This window comes from Zingiber officinale, chromosome 1A, assembly GCF_018446385.1.
Source record: "Zingiber officinale cultivar Zhangliang chromosome 1A, Zo_v1.1, whole genome shotgun sequence".
Taxonomy (NCBI): domain Eukaryota; kingdom Viridiplantae; phylum Streptophyta; class Magnoliopsida; order Zingiberales; family Zingiberaceae; genus Zingiber; species Zingiber officinale.
Window position 1 is genome coordinate 52,376,207 of NC_055987.1, and position 16,018 is coordinate 52,392,224.

Here is a 16,018-nt window from a genome sequence, read left to right on the forward strand (position 1 = left end):
GCATGGAGATGCCTCGGAGAGCATAGAAGGTGCCCTCTAGAAGATAAAAACTACAGATTGTGATGATTATTGAGGCGGAAGCTTAGGAGATATTATAGCTGAAGGCACCTTGGATGCTGCTGGAGGCGCCTTTAATAGCTTATAAAAGTAAGGTTCGAGCAGAGAACAAGATAGAACTCATTTTGACAATCTCTCTCTTGCGCGCTGCTTCAAAGACGACTCTATGACTCTGTAATGCGACTCCGACATCCGAAAGCACTACTCTCTAAATAGTTCGGGCATCCATATAATTTTTACTTATAGCACTTAAATTATAATCTTATTGTACTCGTCTTTGTACTTGTAATTTACGAATTGATAGTGAATTGCCTAACGAAAGTGATCGTCAATCGTGGGCCTTGAAATAGGAGTTGTCACATGCTCCAAACCAAGTAAAATAAAAGTATTAGCATTTATTTTCATTTACTACTATTTTTATTCTACTATATTATTATGATCGACATTTTATGAAAAATATAAAAAAGTCAGGAGTGCTATTCTCCCCCTAACACTTTCGATCCAAGACATTGGAACAAGATTACTTTTTGGATTACAAATAGGATAGGGTGCCTTTAATTTTTTTTTTCTTTCAAAATAGGGCATCCTTTTGATGTTTTTCCTTTGTCTTATTTTTTTAAAATATTTATTATACTTTTGAAATTATTAAAACTCTTTTTAAAATGAAATGAAATATCTGCTTTATTAACTACTTAAAAGTCTATATATGTGTGGTGAAATTTTTATTAAAATATAGTTTTAAGGCAAAGAATAATATATCTTTCCAAAAAAAATTAAAATAATCAAAATCTTCAATTTTTAGACCGTACAAGTTGAATGTTTTTTAAAATTTAATTTACACTATAAAAAATTTCATCATCAGCTAATTTGCAAAACCAATTTATAGTGAATTATTTCACCAAAATTAATTTTTCGAAATAGAAAATCTTGATATAAAGTGGCTAAAATATTTTACTTTTACTATAAATTAATTTTATAAATGTTATATTTCCTAGTATATATGACGACTCTAGTTCTTAGCCATTAATGAAGGAAGAAATATTTCGCTGAGAAATTTTAAAGTTGAGAGGGTCAAAATGGTAATTTTAAAAACGCAAGAAGCATTTCTAAAATTTAAATCAATTAAATGTTAGGGGAGATTATAGAATTTTCTCTAATTTATCCCTATCTCTAGTTCCCAAGTCCCAAGGAAGGGGAGGGAGTTATAGGTGCAGAAAGTAGCTCGTAGAAATTTAGAAACCAATCCCCATTTGCTTAATTATTTAACATTCAAAACCCCATCTAACCATACTTAATTCACGTTTAGAAATAGCAGTTTGTTATCTTGGGGATTTGTACTATCCCTCTTGCCCCTCCCCTAGAACCCCAAAATTTGAAGACCCAAGTCCCAAACCTCAGAATCCAACCCCCAAACCCCAGACCTAATCCCTCAAATTCCCCATCCCATGCATGCCCTCTCTCGATCTCCCTGCACGCATATTCATTCTCCTCCTCCAACCGCCACGCCGAAGCTGCCGCTGAGCTGCTCACATCAAGACTCCGCGGACGGATGGATACTCAGACCACGCCCCACAGTCCCAAATCAAAGCGATGACACGGAGAAGAAAAACTCAGAGAGAGTCAACTCCCGCAACGTCCGCACAGGGCTCGAGGCAGAGGCAAAGGCAGCGAGTGAGACACGTTCCTCGGGAGCTCCCCTTGTACGTCGAGAGCCCCAAACAGTACCACTCCCCACTTTTTCTTCTTATTTTTATTTTTATATTTATATTTATATTTATATTTATATATATATATGTATGATCCCTCGCTCTTCCTTAATTTCCTCCTCCACATTCTCCGTCTTTGCATGCGCACATCGTCTAACAGCTGGATGTCTACGCTCACACATATACAATGTGGATGGATACGGTTAGATTACTGCAAGATATATATTAGCGCTGCATGTTGACCTGATCAGCACACGTTAATGCGATACAGCCATGCAGGGTATCAGAATACGTATCTCAGGGTTTTGTCGGGAGCGCACGGCACGTGTTCCGAGCGGCGCCGTCCGGTTCGGCGGAGCAATCAATACTGCAGCAATAGAAAACTCACTCACGCACAGTGTCATTTCAAAGAAAAGATGGAAAAGGTTATTGCAGTTATACGTTTACAATGAGTGCGATATAATAACCACAGCTAGCTACCGTGAACAGCACCCCGAAAGGGAAAGAGATCAGGGAAAATAAAAGTGAAAAAGCAAAATCTCGAATTCAATAATACGAGCTCGTCCTGATGAATCGAACGCTAACCTAACCGATCGCTTAACCTTTGTATGCTCTCATTCAGTGAAGACTCTGCAACACTGATGCTGAGGCGCGTAGCATCATTAACTCCATTTTTATGGCGTGCTACATTTAGGGCTTTTGGTCGCGCCACAATCGGAATGCTGATGCAGGCCGGCCGGCTTGACGTCCATCGGCTCTCTTATTCGGTTCGGTTCGGTTCGGGAGGCGTATAGACACAGCTGGCTGAGAGATACGTGGCGAGATCTGTGCCGTAGGATACCGCGGCAACATGGTCCTGAATCTACCGGTAGCTAATCATATGGAGCATTAGGCAACAAAAAGAGTCCCTTGCCTATTTTTTATTACAACTCTGTTTTTCCTTTTGTTTCTAGGATTAAATTTATTTATTTATTTTTAATGTTCGTGATGCAGAGGGAGGGAGGGTGGTGTAATAAATGGAATTGAGATTGTGGCAGTGGGAGGCAGGGATTGCAGTCGCCATGGCGGCGTTGCAGTGGCTCTAATTTCGGGTCTTTATTATACTCCCAAGGAGATAATAGAAGAAGAAGGAGGAAGAGAGGACGGAGAGAGAGAGAGAGAGAGAGAGAGAGAAAAAACCTCTGTTTTTTTTAAGGGCAAGAGGAAACAGTCCGCAAGAATTCACTGGAACTAGGTACGATTAATTAATCGAGCAGCCGGTGATCGTCCACTTCTCTTCTGCCTATTTCTCGAGCAGAAAATCACTGGAGTTTTGCTCGTAGAGAGAGGTATGTGCGAAGGTAGGTGAGAAGGAGATATATAATTAGATCTAGTGGTTTAGGAGCTTGCTATGGATGATTTAGAGGCAGCAGCTGCATCAACATGGCGGAATTTTCACTAGGAGGTGGTCGACAAGGCGCGAGCGGCAGCGGTGGTGGTGACGAAGAAGGTATCATTCCTCCCGAGGGTTTATTCCTTTACAGCAGCGGAAGCGGCGGAGGCAGCAGTAGATCGACGGAGGCCATCACCCGGGGGTTTGAGATATGGCAGCAGCAGCAGCAGCAAGGGGTGAGGCACCCGGCGGTGCAGAATCTCCACATCGCCTCGGCGCCAGCGGCGTTGCTCTCGTTCTCGAGTGAGGGGGCTGCGGGGGCGCCGCTCCAGGAGGCGAGAGGGATGAGCTCGTCGTCGTCGTCGCGGGGCGGGGGGATGAGCTGCCAGGACTGCGGCAACCAGGCGAAGAAGGACTGCTCCAACCTGCGGTGCCGCACCTGCTGCAAGAGCCGTGGGTTCGAGTGCGCCACACACGTCCGCAGCACGTGGGTCCCCGCCGCCAAGCGCCGGGAGCGCCAGCAGCACCACCTCTTTGTCCGCTCCGGTGCAGCCTCCGCCCATCCTCCAGCCGCCGAGCCTTCTAAGCGCCCCCGGGAGGGGGCCATTCTCAACCGCCTCTCCACCGGGGGCACTTCATCAGGCATACTACTACCTCAAAACCCTAAAACGCAGATTTAATGCCAAAACGCTAATTACTCTATTTGTGTCATGCATCGGCAGGCGGAGAAATAAGCTTTCCGGCGGAAGTGAGCTCGCTGGCGGTGTTCCGGTGCTTACGAGTAAGCTCAGTGGACGAGGCGGAGGAGGAGGAGTTCGCGTACCAGGCAGCGGTCAGCATCGGCGGCCACGTCTTCAAGGGCATCCTCTACGACCACGGCCCTGACCATTCCTCCTCCTCCTCCTCCGCCACCGCAGCCACACTCGCTCTCACCGCCGGCCCCTCCTCTACGTCGGTAACGGTAGCAAGCGTGCCGGCTTCAGCCTGCCTATTGGATCCTTCCGCTCTCTATCCGACTCCGCTCAACGCGTTCATGGCCAGCACTCAGTTCTTCCCCCACCAGGGGCACGGCCATGGCCATGGCCACCACCATCCCCCACCAAGGCAATAGCTAGAGATCATAGATAGAGCCAATTCACAATTATCCAAGGCAAGACTACTTTTATATGGATATGTAGATCATTAAAATTCACTTAATTAGCTTAGAGCTACAGTAATTATAATTAAGCTCCTTGATCAATTATTGTCATCTTCTTCACAGCAGCGTAGCACGTAGTGCAACTTCTTAATCTGTCACTTAATCATCATCTTCTGTAGCCCCATTAGACATGAACATTGCATTGATTCCAAGACCCAACGAAACCCACTGAGTCATGATATCTAATTGTCTGCAGCTTTTCCTTCATCTACTAACTTGTGGTCTCGCTTCTTGGGATTGCTAGGGAGAGCTCCCCATAGAGAACATAGTGTGAGCCCTCCTCCCTCTCTCTCTCTCTCTCTCTCTCTCTTCAATGCATGGAAGAAGGAATGACCACAACACTACATACTCAATTAATTAATTAATTGATTAGGACATAAAATACACTGGAATTTGGCTTATTATAAAATTGGAGGTGATGTCCCAAGGGAGGGAAGCAGGGCATGATGGCATGCATGAGGAAGATATGTTCATATATATTAAGGGGAAGCCATGAATTGTAGTCGAAAAAATTACAGGTCTCTCCACAATTAACTCGACTTCCTGCTTCAGCTATCTATTCTGTCTCCCTTTGTTTTATTCTTGCATGCATTACAATTTATTACTTCATTTCAGTTTTTCCGTGGATTGATGGATGGATGTGACTTTTGGTCTCTTTGCTTTCCAGTTGCCTTAATATATGGGAGATTTGTTTTAAGCAAATTAAAAATGAATGATAGTACATTAAGGAGTTCTTTGTTATATATATATATAGACACAATCAAACTATGCATGACTGAACTATCTTTAATGGATTCTAAATTTCTAATGGATGTGTGCAATCTTGGTTCAACTGACACTCAACTTTTCATCAGTAATGCAAGTTAATTTCATTTTTTTTAACAAAAAGGTGTTTTGCATATTTAAAACAAGATGGTATGCAATTATAGATTTAGCATGTTGTTCTCTTAGTGCTGAAGGACTTTATAATGTGATTTAGCTATATAATCCAACTATTCTATTCAGAAGTTATTTACTAGCCTCCATAAAGTATTTGGCCATATGTTCATGTAAGAAAATTCTGTTTGGCTAGCCATTAATTAATTCCTGTTGCACTCATTAATTCATCCTATTGTTTTAAAAGCTATTTGATTAGAATTTTGTTTATGAAAGAATGAATCTCATATATCTCTTGTTGTGTGTTTTCTCTTTTTTGTTTAATAAGTAAAGCATAGGTCTAGTTTAATGCATTATAACAGGAGAAATTTTGAATTTATGTCTTGTTTAATTGGCTGCATTTTGAGTTTTATATTTTTCTTTTTCTTTTCTTTATATGAGAATGTAGTGACAATGATATATGTAAATTGGTGATCTTAACAATCTCTTGAGCTTTTAGTTATAGAATCCACAGGAACTAAATAACTATTTGTAGTGACATAGTACTATTGGTAAATCTTCTTGTTGAATCTATTTAATAAAAACTAAATTGTGAAATTATAACTTAAATAAAAACAAAATGATGATTTCGTGAACTAAGTTTATTTGGTGTGCCTGAAGCAAGAATATACCTTCACTAGTCTACAAATTGTCATACCTAATAAGCTTTATCGGTGTGACAAGAGCTTTGATTTAAGTCTCTCTAGTATCGAGATACTAGGTGTCTTTGATATTATTTTTTACAGTTAGAAATTTCTTAGCATTGTTTATTAGAATTCATCATCTTGGAAAATTTTGTAGAATGTTGAATCACTTTACCACAAGTTTATCCAAATAACAAAAATAAGTTATTTGCAAAAATGTAGTTGAGAATTTATATAAAACTAGAACAACAGTACAAAATAAAAAATATATACACCTTATACTAGAAAAATCTCTAGTTATACTCATCTAACCATTGAAAAATGGAACATCTTTCTACACTAAAAGTTTATCTCCCTAAGAAGAAAAATCATTCTCTCTTTAATAAAAATAATAATAATTTTTTAATCATTTCTAGACTCTACTTTAGACTTTGGAATGCTCCTCAAAGAGACATATATGTTCTTTCTGCAAATGACACCAGGTTCCATTGATGATCTGTTGTGTCAATATTAAAAATATCAATTTATCAAATTGATAAATACTTATAAAATTATTTATCAACTAGTGTATGTATACACAAGTAGCATTTCACAAAGAGATACCTTTATTGGAGCTATATATGAGGATAAAGAGTGAATATGCACGTGGAAGAAAACTAGGATTTTTGAATATGCATATATTTCTTATGATAATTATTAGATAGTGAAAATGTGTTTATTTAATGCTATGAAGATGAAAAAATAAGATGTTTTAAAAGTAAAAAAAACATTGATAAAAATTATAATTATTGAATAGAGGTCTATTCTTATATTAGGTTAGAAAATGATCTTAATTTTTAATAGATTATTGATATAAGAGTTCAGTAAAAATTATAAGAATTCAGTGTTAAAATATTGGTTCAAATATAAAAGTTCAGTAAAAATTATATAGAAAGAAAAATAAAGTGAATATACAACAAGTAATAAAGTCTTAATATAATATAATATACATGATTTAATTCCCACGATGTATAAACTCATTGGAGACTAGTCATCCCTCGAAATTATTTTTCTCCTTATCATTTTTATAATCAAAATAAATATTAAAAACATAAATAGCTTATATAAAAGATTAAGAGTTTAAATATGAAAGACTACAACTACAAAAAAAAAAAAAAAAAAAAAAGACAATGAGGAGTTGTGAAATGAGTTGTGAATAATAACTGTCATCGTAGTTTGAGCTCCCTTTGCCTCTCTATTTATATTTTGATAAATATTTTGAAAATATCATAACCTCCACGTACGAGTTGTATGTATCTTGTTGAGTTCTTGTACAACTCGATACACATATCAATAAAACAGACAAATCTAACTTATACTCTTTATCAAACATATCAAAATAACTTAGTCGAATACATTCACTTATGGCATGTTTGCACTATTTTACAGTAGAAATAAATAAAATATAATGAATAACATAAATATATTTTTATTAAGAAATTTTATTTGCATAAGTTAAATTCGTAACTCCCATACAGAGATGATTTACAGTTGGATATGGAATGATAAATGCATGCGACGGAAAATGGTGCAAAACTGGGGTCAATCTATGGTTGCTTGCTTTCAGTTTTTTGTTGCTCGTGAACCTTTGGATTCCATCGCAACTAATCATGATGACATTCTAGCGAGATGGTGCATGCCCCGGGAGAAGGCGAAGGCAAAGGCAAGGGCAAGCAAATCATCATAAACCAGTTTGACCTTAAAAGGTAAAGGAAGAATTGAAGAGGAAGTGCAAGAAATTTTTGTCATTGTGCGTAATTAAGTGATATTAATATAAAAACACCAATCAAATCTTATTCAACTTAGGTGGGCCCGCTATGTAGATTTTTTTACGTCGTTTTATTCCCTATTATATTATTATTTATAGTTAAATAAATTTTATTTTATTTTATTAAGTGATATTAACACAGTTAAAGAAAAATCTACTGCTCAACTTTACTATCCAACCAATCATGAAATGCAAAAGGAGAGTAACACGACAACTTTAGTCTTGTTGGACGGTGGCACGTCAACTCTAGTCTTGTGGAAATACTTTGAGCTAGAGAGAAAGAGGGAATGAGTTCTTCCGCAAGGGGGGGGAGAGGACCAGGGCAAGATCAAGGAGAGAGGGAGGGAGTTCCTTAGCCACAAAGGAACCCCAACTTTGGAGGTGGTCCTGAAGTTTGCTCTCCTCCTCTTGGAACTGAGAGTTTGAGGGTGGCCAGGCAGCCAGCCCATCATTTGATTGGGATGCCATGCTTTGTCTCTCCTACTCGAGTCTACTGCATCATCATCTCACAAAATTAGCTAGCATATTCTCAAAACAAAAACTTTTAGAATTTAATAATTTAAAAATGATGGTGGTCGCAGATTTTGACATGGGAGTTGGGGGTTCTTGGAGACGACGAAGGCTCCAAGAATTGGGAGGAGAATGAAGTCCTTGAGGAAGAATTAGGAGATTAGAGGAGCTTGTTGTTGAGGCGGAAGTGGCCGGCTTGTGTTAGAACAATCTTTCGAGGAGTTTGGCGATGATCTGCTGCTGTGTGACGTTGCAGCTACAGTGGTGGGGATGCGACTGGCCTGGAGAGCACGAGGCTTTATATCTTGTGAACAGAAGAATGAGCTTTTACAAAAAGTGTTGACCTGCAAAAAAAACGTGAAATAAGTCTTCATAAAGTGGACTAATATAAAATTAACAAAACATAATAAGTTTATCATTAAGGAATTAAACTCGATCCGATGCTTTATAATAATGTGTAAATCTAGCTAATAATATGATTTGTTAATATTAATGAGCTATTAACGGCTCATAAACTTATACAATGGACGTCTATGCAAGATGAGCTTCTTATATAAGAAGAGAAGGTTGATTCAACTGAGTATGTTCTGATTTGGTTTTTCTTCTTCTCCCTTGATTCTTCCCCATTGAGACTAAGTTTTAATTATCATCCATTTTATTGGTGTAAAAAGTATCAGATAATTGAATTTAAAGTTTGATTATGACAAAAGGTTCAAAGTTAAAATTTCTTATTATTCTAACAAGTTCAAATAAATGTGCAAAAAAGTTTTAAGTAATTTTAGGCAAAATAAAAATCCTAATTGAGGCTAGGTAAAAGGTGGGAAGTCCTAGTTGCGATTAGGCAATAAAATCCTAGTTCGAGGGACTGAGCAAAGTCTTGGCGGATCGAGGACATTGGACGAAATCTTAGGGTTGAGGACACTAGAAGAAAATCTTAGAGGTAACGAACACTAGATGGAAGACTGGAAGGTGTTGGTTGCTACTCGGAAAACGTAACGGTTCCACTGTACAAAATTTTGTACAAAGGTCTGAACATTTTCCTAGCTACCATGTGTTCTTTTAAATTAAACTTGGATCGCCTGCGGAACTTAACACGTTTGATCCCAAGTTTAATTTATTTGTTCTTTTAGGTTTAGACTTGGACCTCCTACGGAACTTAACACATTCGATCCAAATCACCTAGATCACGAAGACAATTAAATATCTATTTCCTAAATCGGCTTCCAGTACTGCATGGCGAGGCACATGACCTTCTTGGATATGGGAGCAACCACCACCGACTAAACAAAGTCTTTTAAGGAAATTAAATATTTAACCTTCCCATAGTAACCCTAGGTTAACCTCTGAGAACAATCAAATCACAAGGAAAAGAAAAATAAAAGAACACAATATCGAAAACTAATTCGAAAAACTAGAATCGCATGCCTCTTGTATTTGGTATTTTTACAAAGAAATAAAACTAGTATGATGCGGAAATTAAATACTAGTATACCTTTTCTTTTGCAAGCAAAAACCTCTAGGTCTTCTACCGTATTCCTCTTCTAACCTCGGAGGTTGTGTGGGCAACGATCTTCCGAGATGAGAAACCACCAAAGCATCTTCTTCTCCTCCTTGCAAGGTTCGGCCACAACAAGAGCACCTCCAAGGATGAAGAGATTCAACCACCACCAATGCTCCAAGGGATGCAAGCTTTCTCTCCTTCTTCTCCAAGCTAGAATCCGGCCACCACTTGATCTCCAAGAGAGAAGAGAGTTTCGGCCACAAGGATGGAGAGAAGAGAAAAGGAAGAGCCGGCCACATCAAGGAAGAAAAGAGGGAGAAAAATAATAAAGGTTGTTCACCTTGAAGGCACCCAAAATCTCCTCTTTTATAATCCTTAGCTTTGGCAAATAAGGAAATTTAATTACAATAAAATTTCCTTAACTTTCCTTGACATAAATTAATTAAGAAAAATTAAATAAAATTTCCTAATAGATCATGTCATGGTCCGCCACCTCATGGAAGAGCAAACAAGATAATTTTCGATCAACCAATTAAAATTCTTTATTTGTTTCCGTAAATTTAAAAAAATAAAATTTCCTTTTAAAATCCATTCATGGTTGATAAAAAGAAATTTCTATAATTTTAATTTTTCAACATGTGAATAATTTACAAAGAAGAAAAATAAAATATCCTTCCAATCTACAAATAAGGAAAGAGATTTAATCTCTTTCTTTAATCTTTTGTAGAAACTTATAAAAGAGATATTTTAATTTTTAATCTCTCCAATAAATTATATCTTCCACATAAGAAAATTTTAAAATTAAAATTATTTTCTAATTTAATAGAGCCGACCACCTAAGCTTGAGTTCAAGCTAGGGCCGGCCACCGATGGATCAAGGCTTGGCCGACCCTAGCTTGGTCCTCAAGCTAGCTTGGCCGACCCCTACAACATATGTATGAAGGTGGGTATAGGTGGGTATAGTACTCTATAAATAAGAGGCTACGATAGAGACCGAGAGGAGGAATTGGTTTTGGTCTCCCAATAAAATTAAGCATCCCATGTTCGCCCCGAACACACAACTTAATTTTATCAATAATAATTCATTCCACTAGAGAACTATTATTGAACTACCGCACCAATCCCAAATTACATTTTTGGGCTCCTTCTTATTATGAGTGTATTAGTCTCCCTGTGTTTAAGATGTCGAATGTCCACTAATTAAGTGAGTTACTGACAACTCATTTAATTAATATCTCAGTCCAAGAATAGTACCACTCAACATTATCGTCATGTCGGACTAAGTCCACCTGCAGGGTTTAACATGACAATCCTTATGAGCTCTTCTTGAGGACATTATCAACCTAGGTCACTAGGACACAGTTTCCTTCTATAATCAACAACACACACTATAAGTGATATCATTTCCCAACTTATCGGGCTTATTGATTTATCAAACTAAATCTCACCCATTGATAAATTAAAGAAATAAATATTAAATATATGTGCTTGTTATTATATTAGGATTAAGAGCACACACTTCCATAATAACTGAGGTCTTTGTTCCTTTATAAAGTCAATATAAAAGAAACGACCTCTAATGGTCCTACTCAATACACTCCAAGTGTACTAGTGTAATTATATAGTTAAGATAAACAATTCCTAATTACACTATGACCTTCCAATGGTTTGTTCCTTTTCATTTTGGTCGTGAGCTACTGTTTATAATTTATAAGGTACTGATAACATCATCTTTTGTATGTGACACCACATACTATGTTATCTACAATATAAATTAATTGAACAACTACAAACTGTTGGATAGAGACGCGCTAGAGGGGGGTGAATAGCGCTCGTGGCTATTTTGTACGTATCGGAATCGAAAACAGCGTTAGAGTAATTAAAGCAGCGGAATTAAAAACAAACAAACACAAACAGAAGGACACAGAGATTTACTTCGTTCGGAGCCTGTGACGACTCCTACTCGAAGGCCCGCGATCCTTGATCGCTTCCGGTGGGCAACAACTATAAGCTCGTTAAAAGATTACAATTATGAGCACAATTAAAAGCTATAAGTATTATACCGACAACAAGAAATGCTAAATCTGAAGCTTCGGGTTGTCGGGCACTTGTAGCAGCACTTCGGAGTGTCTTTTGGAGCAGCACGTTGATGAGAGATCACTTGATATTCGTTGTTTTGAAGTGCTGGTTGAAACCCCCTTATAAAGGGTGTTCAAGGCGCCTTGAAGGCTGTTCAAGGCGCCTCCATGCTGCCTGGTCTTCCGCGTGGATCAAATCTGATCTGGTCGAACTTCATCCATTCAAGGCGCCTTAAACCTCACTCAAGGCGCCTTCCAAGGCGCCTTCTGCCTTCTTCAAGGTGCCTCTAATGGTGCTTCGCAGCCAGCTCATCCTTTGCACCCGAGGCGCCTCCAAGCTCCATGGAGGCGTCTCGGACACTGTTCATCCAAGGGAAAACTACCTTATTTTGTACCTGCAAGACTTGTTAGTCCCGAACAATATCCTGCAACACAAAATTAGCACAAAATAACAGTATGAATAATAAAGGAATGTTTATGACAGTCTCCGGACTGTCCGGGTCTGACTTCGGATTTCCGTCCGGAAACCCTAGGTCGACCCGACGCCTATTGTTCCCTTTATGGGGAACGCGTCCTCACCTACTCCACTCAGGAGATTTACCTGTTGTCAGTCGATCCTCCAGATCGACTGGACTTTTGCTCAGCACTCGACACTTCCGGACTTTCTGCTGGACATCCGCTTCCCGGCTAGTCCAGTCTTTCACCTGGTTCGCGACATCAGGACTTTCCACCTAGGGTTACCACCCCCTAGGACTTTTGCCTGAAGCCATCGACCTGCCAAGACTTTCCGCATAGGGTTACCACCCCCTATGACCTAGGGTTAGCACCCCCTAGGGTTTTCACCTTTGCCTAACCGCAGTTAGGACTTTTCTCTACCTAGGGTTACCGCCCCCTAGGACCTAGGGTTACCACCCCCTAGGGTTTTCACCTGCCTAACCGCAGTTAGGACTTTCCTGAAACACTCATTCAACATGTTAGATAACAACAACCCTTAACTTTGAATCCTTTGCCATTATCAAAACTCAGGTTCGATCGTAGGATGCTTCCCGCACCAACACAAACAAATATAGACAATTTGACCAAATGTGATTTTTTATTTAAAATAAATATTTACAAAAGCTTAGGCTTTCAGTATACACTCTAACAATCTCCCACTTATACTAATGACTAAGCTGTCATATCTTCTGCCATACATCTGATTCTCATTCCCTCCACATGCCGATCGAAAGCTTTTGCCGGAAGGGCCTTAGTGAAAGGATCTGCCAGGTTATCTGCTGATGCAATCTTGGCGATGACAACTTCTCCTCGCTTCACGATATTTCGTATCAGGTGGTACTTGCGCTCTATATGTTTACTTGCCTTATGGGCTCGTGGTTCCTTCGAGTTTGCAACTGCACCGCTATTATCACAATAAATTGTGATGATTTTGGGCAAACCAGGAACCACATCTAAGTCCATTAGATAGTTCCTGAGCCATACTGCTTCTTTAGCTGCCTCAGAGGCTGCTACATACTCAGCTTCCATGGTTGAGTCTGAAACGCATTTCTGCTTAACACTCCTCCATGCAATGGCTCCACCTGCTAAAGTAAACACATAGCCTGATGTAGACTTACTGTTGCCCCTATCTGATTGGAAATCTGAATCCGTGTAACCCATAGGGAGCAAATCGTCTGCTTGGTAAACTAGCATATAATCTCTAGTCCTTCTCAGGTACTTTAATATATGTTTTACCGCAGTGCAATGTCCTTATCCAGGGTTACTCTGATATCTTCTAACCATGCCCACGACAAAACATTGTATCTATATATGAAGCTTGGGACAGACACAACATTCTTTTCTTGCGATCCCTTATAACTTTGATCCCAAGAATGTGTGCACAATCTCCTAAGTCCTTCATATCAAATTATTTGGACAACCATACCCTTACGTCCGATAATACCTTGACATTATTGCCAATTAACAAAATATCATCTACGTATAGTACAAGGAATACCACCACATTTCCGTTACACTTCTTGTATACACAAGACTCATCCATACACTGAATAAATCCATATAACTGGATTATTTCATTAAACCAGATGTTCCAAGACCTTGAAGCTTGCTTCAGTCCATAAATGGACCGATTGAGCTTGCACACTAAATGCTCTTTGCCTTTTTCAATGAACCCTTCTGGTTGCTTTATATGGATGTTATCTTCAAGACTTCCATTAAGGAAAGCTGTCTTGACATCCATTTGCCAAATCTCATAATCCATATGAGCAACAATGGATAAGAGTATCCGGATAGACTTAAGCATGACTACCGGTGAAAAGGTCTCCTCATAATCGATTCCCTCTTTCTGAGTGTACCCTTTCGCAACAAGCCTAGCTTTGAAGGTTTCTACCTTCCCGTCTGTCCCTCTTTTTCTTTTGTAGATCCACTTGCATCCAACGGCTTTTACACCATCATGTGGTTCTACAAGCTCCCAGACCTTATTAGAGTACATAGACTCTATTTCAGAATTCATTGCCTTTTGTCAAGATACTGCATCTATATCTTGGAGTGCTTCGTCATATGTTCAGGGATCAGGTTCATGTTTACCCGGGATCAAGTCCGAAGACTCTCCCAAAAACATGAATCTCTCAGGTTCCCTCACAACTCTCCCACTACGACGAGGCACCGTCTATGGTTGTGTATCATGTGTAACACGTGTTGCAGTATCTTGTGGTACTTCATCTTGTACTGTTGGTACTAAAATAGACGTATCCTCTCTAAGTTCTTCTAGAACAACTTTGATACTGGGCTTGTGATCCATTATATAGTCTTCTTCTAAAAATTGGGCATTGGTGCTAACAATGACCTTCTGGCCTTTAGGACTATAAAATAAACCAACTTTCGTTCCTCTGGGATAACCCACAAACACGCGAACTTCTGTACGAGATTCTAATTTGTCAGCATCTGGTTTCAGCACATGTACTGGACTACCCCAAATCCGAATATGTCTTAGACTGGATTTTCACTCATTCCACAATTCTGTGGGAGTAGAAGATACTGATTTAGAAGGTACTAAGTTCAGAATGTGCGCTGCCGTTTCCAGAGCGTATCCCCAAAATGAATTTGGTAATTCTGAATAACTCATCATCGATCTAACCATCTCCATAAGAGTCCTATTCCTTCGTTCTGTCACACCATTCTGTTGGGGTGTATCAGGTGCGGACAATTGGGATTGAATCCCGGCCTCTGATAAGTAATTCCTAAACTCTCCTAAGAGGTATTCGCCACCACGATCAGATCGTAGTGTCTTGATACTTTTACCTTGTCGTTTCTCCACATCAGCCTTGTACTCTTTGAACTTATCAAAGCACTCGGACTTGCGGCGCATTAGGTAAATGTATCTGTATCTTGAATAATCGTCTATAAAAGAGACAAAATATTCAAAACCACCTCTCGCCTGGATAGACATAGGACCACACAAATCAGAATGAATCAATTCTAACACTTCTTTGGCTCTATACCCCTTGGCCTTAAAAGGCCTCTTGGTCATTTTACCTTCCAAGCAAGATTCATAAGTTGGAAAATTTTCCAACTCTAATGAACCCAAGAGTCCATCGGCTATAAGCCTTTGAATCCTACTTAAGTTAATATGACCAAGCCTTAGATGCCAAAGATATGTTTGGTTCATTTCCGAAGGTTATTTTCTCTTATTAGTGTTAGAAGATGTGTTATAAATTTCCATATTTTGCTTTGTGGGAGAAATTGGATTTAAAGTATATAAATTGTCAACTAATGCACCAGAACAAATAATCACTTTATTTCTCTTTATAACTACATTGTTATTAAAGGAAATAGAATATCCATCCAAAAATAGTTTAGAAACTGAAATTAAATTCTTTCTAAAACTGGGTACAAAAAGACAATTTCTTAAAACCAATTTTCTATTTCTATCAAAAGATAAGTAGACGTCTCCCACTGCAACAGCCGCCACCTTAGTAGCATTGTCCATGTAGACGGTTATCTCCCCTTCATATAGTCGTCGGGTTTCCTGGAACCCCTGCAAAGAATTGCAGACATGATCAGTAGATCCCGTATCTACACACCAGGTGCTGGTAGATAACACCGCTAAACATGTTTCAACAACCAGAGCATGAGATATACCTTTGTTGTTTTGATTCCTACGAGGACAGTCCGCCTTCCAATGCCCTGACTGCTTGTAGATGAAGCACTTTCCCTTCGGCTTCTTCACTCCAG

General features: G+C 39.0%; 1 protein-coding gene across 1 annotated transcript; it reads left to right on the plus strand.

Annotated features, from left to right (window-relative positions):
- The first annotated feature begins 2,981 nt into the window (after positions 1 to 2,981).
- LOC122024897 (protein SHI RELATED SEQUENCE 1-like) lies at positions 2,982 to 4,395 on the plus strand. The gene is made up of 2 exons (XM_042583629.1): positions 2,982 to 3,777; positions 3,858 to 4,395. Exons 1-2 carry the CDS (start codon positions 3,186 to 3,188, stop codon positions 4,244 to 4,246), a joined length of 981 nt encoding a protein of 326 aa, XP_042439563.1. The 5' UTR covers positions 2,982 to 3,185; the 3' UTR covers positions 4,247 to 4,395.
- Positions 4,396 to 16,018: the final 11,623 nt, after the last annotated feature.